Source organism: Salvia hispanica, chromosome 3 (genome assembly GCF_029641045.1).
Source record: "Salvia hispanica isolate PSC_SH4W2 chromosome 3, Shi_PSC_v1, whole genome shotgun sequence".
NCBI lineage: Eukaryota > Viridiplantae > Streptophyta > Magnoliopsida > Lamiales > Lamiaceae > Salvia > Salvia hispanica.
In genome coordinates this window covers 33,872,720-33,884,996 of record NC_142694.1, presented here as the reverse complement: position 1 = coordinate 33,884,996, position 12,277 = coordinate 33,872,720, and the positions used below count along the sequence as shown (strand labels likewise).

The window sequence follows — 12,277 nt, the reverse complement described above, 5'->3', positions numbered from 1 at the left end:
GTGGCTTGTATGTGTGTAATGCTGTGCCTCTTGCATGTGACAAAGCTTATGCTAATGTAGTTAAAACTGACAGAACCATGTTGTGGCATAATAGGCTAGGTCATATGAGTGCAAAAGGTTTGAGTATCCTGAAAAAGCATGCCATTCTTTCTGATAATGATGTTCAAAGTGGGTTGCCTTTCTGTGATTCTTGTGTGCTGGGTAAACAACACAGAGTTTCTTTCCCTAGTACCCCTGCTCCTACTAATGTGAGTAAATGTATTCTGGAATATTTGCATATGGATGTTTGGGGTCCAGCTTCAGTGTCTTCTCACTCTGGATGTGTCTACTTCTTATCTGTGATTGATGATTTCTCAAGAAAAGTGTGGTGATTTTTGATGAGACACAAGTCTGATGTTTTTGAAAAACTTAAAACTTGGAAAACCTTGATTGAGACTCAAACTGGTAAGAAGATTAAGGCTATTAGAACTGATAATGGCCTGGAGTTTTGTAATAATCAGATGGATGATTTATGTGATAGCTTTGGAATTAAAAGACATAGAACTGTGCCTTATACCCCACAGCAAAATGGAGTTGCTGAGAGAATGAACAGGATTTTACTTGAAAAAGTGAGATGCATGCTTTCTAAGTCTGGATTGTCTAAAAATTTTTGGGGTGAGGCTTTGTTAACTGGTACTTATTTGGTAAATAGGTCTCCTTCTGTGCCTGTGGTTGGTCAGTGTCCTGAGTATGTGTTCTATGGCAAGCCTCTTGTCTTTTCTCACCTAAGGGTTTTTGGCTGTACTGCTTTTGTGCATAATAAGTCTGACAAACTTGAGCCTAGATCTAGGAAAGGTGTTTTTCTAGGTTATCCTGAAGGTGTCAAAGGGTATAGAGTCTGGCTAAGGGATGAACCTGGGTTCAAGGTCATAATAAGTAGGGATGTGGTCTTCAATGAAGATGAATTCCCCTGCTTAAGGCTGACATTGAGCCCAGATCCTATAGATGTGGACAATGAACTTCTTACTGAGGTGGAGTCCACAGATACACTCACTGGAGTGGAGCATCCTAGTGGTGTTCCAAGTGAGGTGGAGCAGCCATTTTGGAACACTTATCCAGTCTATACTCCTAATGAGACACTTGATGAAGGAAACCCAAATTTGCTGCATAATAACCCTGCCCAAAATGTTGATGACAATGTGCCTAATTTGCATAATAGTCCTGTTAGAAACTCTTCTCCTGTTCCTATTCAGAATGTGATAAATAGCCCTAGTGGCATTCAAAATGCTATTGATAATACTAACTTGCAGGATTATGTGTTATCTAGAGATAGAACTAGAAGGGTAAATGTTGATAAACCTTCTAGATATGATGGCTTTGTTGGTTTAGTTGCTCTGATTAATTTGGCTTTCAATGTTTATGAATCTGATGGTGATGAGCCTCAAACCTATAAGCAGGCTACTAAGTCTAAATTCTGGAGTCAGTGGCATAATGCCATGATGGAGGAGATGCATTCTCTGAAAATTAATTTCACTTGGATTCTTGTACCTTTGCCTCTTGGTGCATCTGTGGTTGATTGCAGGTGGCTCTATAAACTGAAAAATGAGGTGGAGGGCCTTAGGTACAAGGCCAGATTAGTGGCAAAAGACTTCACTCAACAAGAGGGGGTGGATTACACAGAAATTTTTGCACCTGTTGTTAAATTTACAACTGTTAGAATGATGTTGGCTTTGTGTGCTCATTTTAATTGGGAATTGAAGCAGATGGATGTTAAAACTGCTTTCTTACATGGTGATCTTGATAAGCCTATTTATATGAAACAGCCTGAGGGCTTTGTTGATCCCAAGTTTCCCAATCATGTGTGCTTGTTGAAAAAGGCTCTTTATGGTTTGAAACAGTCCCCTAGGCAGTGCAATATCAAGTTTAATACATGTATGCAAAAGTTAGGTTTTGTCAGAAGTACTTTTGATGCCTGCTTGTATGTAAAGAATCTTGATACTGTGCCTGTGTTTCTGCTATTATATGTTGATGATATGCTTTTAATGGGTCCTTGTTTGAAAACCATTAAGGGAGTGCAAGCTGCTTTGAGTGAGAATTTTGACATGAAGGATCTAGGTGATGCTCAGAAAATCTTAGGGATTAATATATCTAGAGATAGGAGTAGCTCCACCCTTGTGTTGCATCAAGAACCATATGTGTACAAAATTCTGAAAAAGTTTAACATGTTTGATGCTAAGCCTGTTTCTGTGCCTTTAGCTGCCCATTTTATGTTGAGTAAAGATTTGTGCCCTAAGTCTCAGTCTGAAATTGATGCTATGAAAAGAATTCCCTATGAAAATGCTATTGGATCTGTTATGTACTTGATGGTTAGCACTAGGCCTGATATTGCCTATGCTGTGTCTTGTCTTAGTAGATATATGTCTAATCCAGGTCCTGTTCATTGGGAAGCTCTGAAATGGCTTCTTAGATACTTGAAGCAAACTACTAAGTATGGTTTGTGCTATTCTAAATGTGATGATGGTGTTTTACTAACTGGTTTTGTGGATTCCAACTATGCTAATGACAGAGATAAGAGGAAGTCAACCACCTCCTATGTATTTTCAGTGTGTAGGTCTTGCATAAGCTGGAAATCACAATTGCATCACATTGTGGCTTTGTCCACCACTGAGTCAGAGTATATTACTATCACTGAGGCAATGAAAGAGGCTGTATGGTTAAAGGGAGTACTTTCTGAACTCAAGTTTGTGAAATCCTCTCCTGTGTTGTTCTCTGATTCTCAATCTGCTATTCAGTTATGTAAAAATCCTGTTTTTCATGATAGAACAAAGCATATAGATGTAAGGTTTCATTACATTAGGGATGTTGTAGAAAAGGGTGAAGTGTTTCTTCAAAAGGTGCATACTGATAAAAACCCAGCTGACATGGGAACTAAACCCTTACCTTTGGAAAAACTTCTTTTCTGCATTAAGTACTTGCATTTTGATCTAGGATAGGTTGCATGTCCCGGGGAAAGACCTCAGCCACTCTATCAGCTGTGGTAAGGGTGGTAGGTGGCTGGAGGCACAAAGACCTATTAGACTAATGGGTGTCAGCCCCTCTGGTGTCTAAAGGCAACCTGGTAGTTCCCAAAATGCTTGTGGACTTAGTCCTTTGGTGCTGAGGGATCTACCTTGTAGGCTGTGATGATTATACCTTAGCCCTCAACACTTGGTTGGTTTCCCAGAATAAAAGTCCAAGGTGGAGTATGTTGGATATTTTGGATGGACTATTATTTGGGCTGTGTTATTTCTTAAGCCCAGATGTTATTAATTGGGCTGAGCCCAATTACTTAACCCCTCTCACCAGATGCTGCCACGTGTCTCTCTCTTTGGATGATGGCTTCTAAGCCGTTGGATGTAGCGTTGGTTGTGTTAAGTGAGAATGGGGTTGGTGCCGTTTCTTATTCATTCATCATCTCTCTCTCTCTCCACTCTTTTGTGACTCAGAGCATCTCTCTCTTCTCTTCTCTCTTCTCCGGTGATCTTCCGGCCTTCTCTTGGTGATCTTCCATGGTTCTTTGAGTGTAAGATCATTTGTGAGTGCTGGTGTGAAGCAATCTCTTCGATTGCTTAGTTCTGGAGGAGTTTTAGGGTTTGTGAGAACTTGAAGGCCGTGTGTGGAGAATTTGTTCGGTGGAACTAGATCTGGTGTGAGGGGTTTCATTAGTGGGGTATTGGTGGTCTGAGGGTTAACTCTATCCAATCCATTGGTGCTCCCTTGGATCTAATTCTGGAAGAATAGATCAGTGTTTGGTTGCGGCGGGTTCTGAGCTAAGTTTTCTTTGATCTCTTGTTCTTGCTCTCTGGTGTTTAGTTGATTACTTGTGTTTAGATCCGAGGGGATCTCTCTTAGTATTACTAACTCGTTTCTTGAGTGTGCAGGTGCAATTGAGTACTATTGAAGTTGGAGTTACAACTTCAAGACCTTGTAATAGTTAGAACTAGATTCGTAGCAATCTTAGTTTGTATTACTTGTGTAAATCAGCCGCGTGGGTGAGAGTTTGGCTGAGCTCTCTTGTACAAGAACAAAGAGGTCTCGGTAATTAGTGAATCTAGACTAATCTGATCAAGTTGAGGGTCTTGGGGTGTAATGTCATTTGAAGAAAGTTGAATAAAAGTAGTAACATTGTTGTCCAGCATTTCGGTTTGTCATCAAACATAAAAAGGATAGGATAGATCTTAGAGAGAAGTACACATCATATAACAAGTGTTGTGCTTGTAGGTACTCTTTAGAAGAAAAGTAGGACTTGAATGTGATAGCAGCAAGCTGAACTAACGTAGCAACTCCCTCCTCCAGTGTCACTGAAATTAAACAAATTCCCTGCAAATTATAGAACGATAAGAAAGCAACATGAGTCTTACCTGGGAGCAATTGCGATTTGTTCGGCTTGGGCGTGGACTACTCCGCACAACCACCGACGCGAGTTCGCGATCGATTATCGGAAGCCGAGTTTGTAGAAAGGGCAGATTAGGTTGAGTGCGAATTTCAGCTGAAACGGCGTCGGACGTAATGCCATTTTCTAGGGTTAGGGTTAGGGTTGAATTGGAGATTAGCGTTGATGTTCAAGCCTTCTCTACCTTTTTTCTTCCTCTTCTTTCTACTTTGATTTTCTTTTTCAAAATTAATTTCTAGTACGTGATAACATTAACTATACAGATATTCATGTTTCTAAATCATTCGAATTAAATAATTTTCATAAATTGAATTTAAACGTATACCCAGAAATATGCAACATTTGGTTTCCGGCACAAGATTTTATGCAGTGGTGTTTTGTGAGTTAATGAAGAGAGAGTAAAGTAAGAGAGAAGAAAAAGTAGAGAGAGTGTTGTTTCTATTTTAGGAAACGTTTCATTTTTATTGGGACAATCTAAAAAGGAAAACATTTCATTTCTAATGGGACATAGAGAGTACTTATTACAATTTATTCAATTACTAAAATATAAAGAGTTTTAAATTTTAATTCAGTTTCAATCATATCTCATGAATTCTATATATTTTTGTATTTTTATTAATCTTGATAATTTTTAATTGACTTTCAGCATATCTCATGAACTCTGTAATATACTTATAATTTTATCAATTCTCGATATTTTTAAATTCAGTTCCAGTCATATCTCATTAAAAAAATAATATATTTATAATTTCACCAATCATCAGTAATTTTTTTATTTAATTGCAATCATCTCTTATGACTTCTATATTTATAATTTTATCAATTTTCTATAATTTAAATTTCATTGCATCTATAATTCTTAAATATATTTTAAATTTTATCAATTAATTCATATCTCATGATATTTATAATTTCATTCCTCAATATTTTAAATTCTATTCCAGTCATATTTCATCAATTAGTAACATAATTATAATTTTATCCTTTGATAATTTCTAATTCAATTCCAGACATATGTCTCATGAATTCTACTGTCTATTACGTTTTGTCCCCACAAAAAGTACTACTACTATATTCAATATATTTGTTTTGTCTATTTGCATTACTCCTAATCAATATTTTAATCCAGAAGAAACAAAAATAATCTTTTAACTGGATTTTAGCACGCCAATCTCACTTCTCAAATTAAACCCATACATATTAAATAGGTTACAATCCCATAAATACATTGACAAAGAATATTTCAGCAGGTTTCCTAATACTATAAATCGGCTACAATCATATAGTAATAAATTCCCATCATGATATTCAAGTATTCAACTATATTTGAAATATCAGGCTAACATTTTTACAATGGCTATACTTTTCTATTCTTCTTTGGCACTTTTCTTCACTATCTTGCTTCATAACAATCCAGGTAAGAAAACACCTACTCTTATTATCCAATGTTATTTAATTTAAAGTAAAATAGTCTTAAAATTCATATAGCTTGATCATTATGATACACAATTTTTATTATTTAAATTTAACATTATTCGCAATTATCCAATTAATTGTAACAACAGGAGGCGAAGCTGCCGTGGGTGTCAACTATGGCCTCATGGGTAACAACCTTCCACCGCCACCCGTGGCCATATCGCGCCTTCGACATATCGGAATCACCAAAATTAGGGTTTTCCAGCCCGACAACGCCGTCCTCACCGCCTTACATAACTCCGGCATCTCAGTAATAGTCGGAACCCTCAACCCCTCGCCTCCGACAGATCCGCCGCCGGCGCCTGGGTGGCGGCCAACATCCTCCCGCACCACCCCGCCGTGACATTCACCTGCATCGCCGCCGGCAACGAGGTCTACCCCGGCGATCTCGCGCAATTCATCCCCGCCGCGACGCCGCACTCGCCGCCGCCAATTTAAACATCCCGGTCTCCACCGCGATCTCGATGCAGCCTCTCTCCGCCTCCTACCCCCCCTCCGCCGGCGATTTCTCCGCCGCCGCGAAACCGATCATGATTCAGATCGCGAACTTCCTGAAGTCGAAGAGGTACCCTCTGCTTGTGAATGTGTACCCTTACTTCGCACGTGCGGGGGACCCGGCCAACGTGGATCTCTACTACGCGCTTTTCCGGCCGGGAAAGACGGTGGTTCAGGACGAGGGGAGGACTTACCTCAACCTGTTTGATTCGATGACGGATGCGGTATACGCGGCACTGGAGAAGATCGGGGCAGGAGACGTGGAGATCATCGTGTCGGAGGCGGGGTGGCCGAGCGCCGGAGGGATTGACGCGGGAGTTCAAAATGCTCAAACGTACGTGAATAATTTGATTGGACACGTGGCATCTGGTAAGGGGACGCCGCAGAGGCCGGGGAAGCAGGTGGAGGCCTACATATTCGCGTTGTTTAACGAGAATCTGAAGCCGGAGGGTATAGAGCAACATTGGGGTTTGTTTTACCCCGATTTTACTCCGGTTTATCCTATTTATAGGATTGTTTGATGCCAGGATAGATTTATGAATATGTATCTTTAATTTGCTAGTAATTTACTCCATTAATTGTACTCTTCCTAGAAGAATTTTATGGCAATGAAGTTTTTACTACTATATCAAATGCATACAATAGTCTAGATTATAATACACTTAAATTCTCTTACCTAAGAAACTGAACAACGTTAGTGTGGTATAGTATTGAATTAACAGATCTAACATTGAGATAAAGTCTTTTTTGGCTATTTACTAAAAGATGAGGTCTCAATAGTTGTCGTTTCTTAATCACTGTTGACATAACGTTGAAAGTGAGATTTTGATTGGAAACTTCTTTGACTTATTAAATAGTGGGGGTGTTTCGATACCCGAGAATCCTGATAAATTGGGTACTGATCATTAATGTCTAAATGGAACTCTTGCAATAAAACGTGTGCCGTGAGATTTTGGTTTGAAATATCCTTAATAGGTGTTTAGAAGAAGTTTCATTGTTTAGAATGTCAAGAAGGGAAGATTGCAGAGAATAATCTAAGCCAGGAGAAGATTGCAGAGAATAATCTAAGACGGAAAAATATCACAATTAGCATATAATTGATATGTAATTGCTTCAATTAGGAGTAGATTTATCTCCGCCTTAGTTACACATATTTCTACCTATAAAAGGGTGTAAAGACCATATAGAAAAATACACAGAAATAAAATGAATTCTTCCCTTCCACATCTTTTCTTCTCAGTTGAAATCCTTTCTTGAGATGGTACCTGAGCAGGCTAAATCTTCCATGGGACTCAAAAACAGAGTCATCATCGTCTCTAACCCTTCTCGGCCTTCAGCCTAACCCTTTCCAACCGAGAACCTGCAAATCAGCCAACCAAAACCATGTCAGATTCCGAACCAGAAACTCCAAAAAAAACCTCAACCGAGGGCAGCCAATCTGGCTTCCCACCCGAATTCGCTGCACAACTTGCGGCATTCATGAAACAGACCTTCAATATGCCACCAGACTGGATGGAGACAACTATCCTCTGTGGATAACCCTCATGAAACGAGCGATTGGGGGAAAAGGTTTGGCGTCTCACATAGTTGGAGTTTCAAAATCTCCCCCGATCGAAGATCCCGGTTACGAAAAATGGCAACAACGGGATGATACGGTGTCCAATTGGATCATCAACAACCTCGAGACAAGCCTGGTGAACGAGGTATCCCGGTATGAGACGGCAAGAGACTTATGGGACGGACTTGCTGTCACATACGGGAGCGGCTTAGATCCTGTCCAAATATGGGATCTGCATCAACAAGCATACGATATGAGACAAAGAACATTGACATTGGAGGAATTATGGAACAAGTGTCAGGACTTATGGATAATGATTGACACTCGAGACCCAAACCCGATGAGTTACCCATCAGAGATCGAGAAATACAACCAGAGAGAACAGAGGTTTCGAGTATACCAATTCATGCGAGCCCTAGATCACAAGTATGATGCAGTCAAGAAGGAGATCATCAACAAAGATCCCCTTCCTACAGTGAAGCAAGCATCTGGGATTATTCGAAGAGAAGCCATCAATTCCGGAGTCCTCAAACCTGAATCGAAGGAGCTGCCACCGATGGGAGGCATCGGCACTGGATTAGCCGCCATAAACCGGCCACCACCACTCGGCTACAACTCAAACGCCGCAAATCGCAGCCGGACAGGGGAAGAAGACAAGAGTAGGCTCACTTGCACTCACTGTGGGGGAAAGAAGCACACCAAAGAGGGATGTTTTCTCCTAATCGGATATCCCGAATGGTGGGATGAAATGAAGAAAACAAGGGCAGCGAGGGCAGCCAACCGAAACCAAAATCGAGGTGGTGGCGGAAGAGCGGCAGTGGCAGTGGCAGGAGGAGGCTGGGCTACCGATGCTACCATCACCGGACTACCTCCAAACGGCGGTGGAGTCCCAGCGGGCAGCACCACACCTTCGGTCTCAACCCCATCGGTGACGATGATTGGAAACCACAGAGGAGACGGAGCGCAGCAGGCGGTGATCGGAAGAGGATTGGCAGTGGCGGCTAGGGTTCCAGGAGGTAAAGAGGGGTTTTATTCTTTAAACCCCTCAAATTTCCTAATCTCTCAAAATATACCCCATACATTTCCTTTATGCGAAAAAGAACCCCATTTTTCTGCCAAATATGAATTCCGACCCCATATGTCCTTTATGTGTCAATCTGTACCCCAAAAGTCTGTGAATATGCAAATAAGACCCCCTGGACAAATAAAATCATGTTTAGAGAACCCCAGTGTTAAAAATTTTGATACGGAGCCCAATATCGAGTGTAAAAATGCCTTCCAAGCGCTAGCCGACTTACCAACTATCCCCGAAAATCAAGAAAAAACTGACCACTGGATATTTGATTGTGGAGCCACCGATACCATGTCTTATGATGCCTCTGATTTTTCTAATGTATCCACCACACAAAAGACTTATATACAGACTGCGAGTGGAGATTTGGCACATATCCAAGGAGCTGGCTCAATTACCATTTTACCAGAATTGAAGCTGTCTAATTGTCTATATGTTCCTTCGTTGTCTCACAAACTGATATCTGTTAGTCAAGTGACGAGGGAACTTAACTGCAACTTACTAATGCAGCCTCAATTCTGTGTTTTACAGGATACGAAGACGGGGAGGATAATTGGGTGTGGCACTGAGCACAGGCGACTATACTATGTAGACAGGATGGCTCAACCCGGGGCTGCGTTGCTGACTCATGGACTGACTGACAGGCAAACCTGGCTCTGGCATCGTCGGTTAGGGCATCCATCCCTAAGATATTTACGCCTACTTTTTCCAAATATTTCTGCTTCGGATAGTTTAAATTGTGAAACTTGTTTTTTGGCCAAAAGTCATCGACACTCTTTTAAGTTGAACAACACTCGTGTGAGTAGCCCTTTTACCTTGATACACTCTGATATTTGGGGTCCCGCACCCGTTACTGGTGGGAATGGATTTAGATATTTTTTGCTATTTGTGGATGATTGCACGAGAATGCCTTGGGTTTATTTCTTAAAATCCAAGTCTGAAGTTTTTGAGAAATTCGTAATTTTTTACAACCTTGTCCAAACACAATATAAACAACGTATCCAAATCTTTCAATCTGATAATGGTAGCGAGTACATTAATACAAAAATGCAACATTTTTTCTCTGATAATGGCCTTGTTCATCAAACCACCTGTGCCTACACACCTGAACAGAATGGGGTAACAGAACGGAAAAATAGGACTCTCCTTGAAATGACTAGGGCCCTCCTCATTGAATCCCATACACCAAAAAATTTCTGGCCTGAAGCAATAGCCACCTCTGTCTACCTACAAAACCGGCTCCCCACATATATCCTAAATTTCAAAACACCTCTCGATATCTTGTCCTCCTTCACAGATATACCATCCTCCCTATCACTAGAACCCAAAATTTTTGGATGTACAGTATTCGTCATATTCCCAAACACGACCGTTCAAAACTCTCACCATGTGCGGTCAAATGCGCATTTGTTGGCTATGGAGTCAATCAAAAGGGCTACAGGTGCTATGATCCAAAAACCCGCCACCTCCACACAACCATGAACTGTGACTTTGTCGAAACTGAATACTACTACCACCAACTTGGAAGTTAGGGGGAGATAGAAACTAGAGACCCTCCAAGTTGCCTTGATCCCACCAATTCGCCACAGCCACCTTCATCTTCACCCCTCCTTGTTCCTCTAACCAATCCGGTGTCAAGACAGGAGCCCGATGCCGGTCCCACAGAGAAGGTTAGCAGCACCACCGAGGCGTCCGCAACGTCACATATTCAGCACTCCAATTTATTTTTACCGTCTTCTGCTCCCGTGGTAAGTCTTAGTAATGTTTCTCTTGTTAATGAGACTAACAATGTGAGATAGGAGGATGATGGAATCAGAAGTGAGGGGGAGACTAGTGGAAGGGATGAAGATGAAGGGGTGGACCCAGACACTAGGTTATACAAATTGCCCTACAGATGTACTAGGGGAGTCCCACCCAAACGGTACTCTCCGAAATGGCAGGGACGAAAGCCAAAGTATCCTGCAACCTATACAGTGATTGGGCAGCTGACTGAGATGGCCAGAGCTTTTGAAGCAGCTCTATATGAAGATGAAGAGATACCACACTCTGTCGAGGAAGCCATGAGACACAATCACTGGAGGGCAGCAGTGGAGAAGGAAATGGAAGCCTTGATCAAAAATAAAACATGGGAAAAACATATCTTGCCTAAACGGAATAAGCCAGTAGGATGCCGGTGGGTGTTCACCATCAAGCGCAAAGCAGATGGATCAATCGAGAGATACAAAGCCAGATTGGTAGCAAAGGGGTACACTCAGACCTATGGGATAGACTATGATGAGACCTTCTCCCCGGTCGCCAAGATGAGCACTATGAGGGTGCTACTTTCCGTGGCTGCATGCAAGGACTGGCCGCTACACCAATTTGATGTGACCAATGCTTTCCTACATGGAGAACTGAAAAAGAATGAGGAAGTATACATGGAAGCTCCTCCTGGCTACTCTGGAGAGTTCAAAAATGGAGAAGTCTGCAAATTGAAGAAAACTCTCTACAGACTTAAGCAATCCCCTAGAGTATGGTTTGGAAGGTTCTGTCAGGCTATGACTTCCGCTGGATTCAAACAAAGCAACTCTGATCACACACTATTCTTGAAGAAAAGAGGCGACAAGATCACGTGTTTAATCATCTATGTTGACGATATGATTATCACTCCAGACGATAAGGAAGAAATCGAAAATTTGAAGAGAAGCTTGTTTCAGGAATTTGAGATGAAAGATCTAGGAGCAATGAAATACTTCCTAGGAATCAAGATCTTAAGATCTAAGTATGGCATATTCCTCCGACAGAGAAAGTACGTCCTAGATCTGTTGGCAGAGACTGGTCTACTTGAGTGTAAACCGGCAGAAACTCCAATCATACTGAATCATGGATTGAAGATTGAAGAAGGAGGCAAGTTGACTGATCGGGGAAAATACCAACGCCTAGTTGGAAAATTGATCTACCTTGCACATACTCGGCCGGACATAGCCTATGCTGTAGGGGTAGTAAGCTAGTTCATGCACCAACCCCAAGAGAGTCACATGGAGGCAGCATTGAGGATCGTGCGCTATTTGAAAGGCACAACTGGATATGGGATATTTCTTGAGAAGAAGGAACATTTAGAGATTGATGGATACACAGATGCTAATTGGGCAAGCAATCCAAATGATAGAAGATCTACAGCAGGGTACTTCACTTTTCTTGGAGGAAACTTGGTGACGTGGAGAAGTCAAAAACAGAAGGTAGTAGCTTTGTCAAGTGCGGAGGCCGAATTTCGTGGAGTAAAAAG

General features: G+C 41.4%; 1 protein-coding gene and 1 pseudogene across 1 annotated transcript; both read left to right on the top strand.

The window, feature by feature from the left end:
• The first annotated feature begins 5,764 nt into the window (after window positions 1-5,764).
• Window positions 5,765-6,903, top strand: LOC148930611 (putative glucan endo-1,3-beta-glucosidase GVI pseudogene; annotated as a pseudogene).
• Window positions 6,904-7,913: 1,010 nt separating this feature from the next.
• LOC148930610 (uncharacterized) lies at window positions 7,914-12,002 on the top strand. The gene is made up of 4 exons (XM_089066550.1): window positions 7,914-9,656; window positions 10,041-10,131; window positions 10,545-10,682; window positions 10,812-12,002. Exons 1-4 carry the CDS (start codon window positions 7,927-7,929, stop codon window positions 12,000-12,002), a joined length of 3,150 nt encoding a protein of 1,049 aa, XP_088922676.1. The 5' UTR covers window positions 7,914-7,926.
• Window positions 12,003-12,277: the final 275 nt, after the last annotated feature.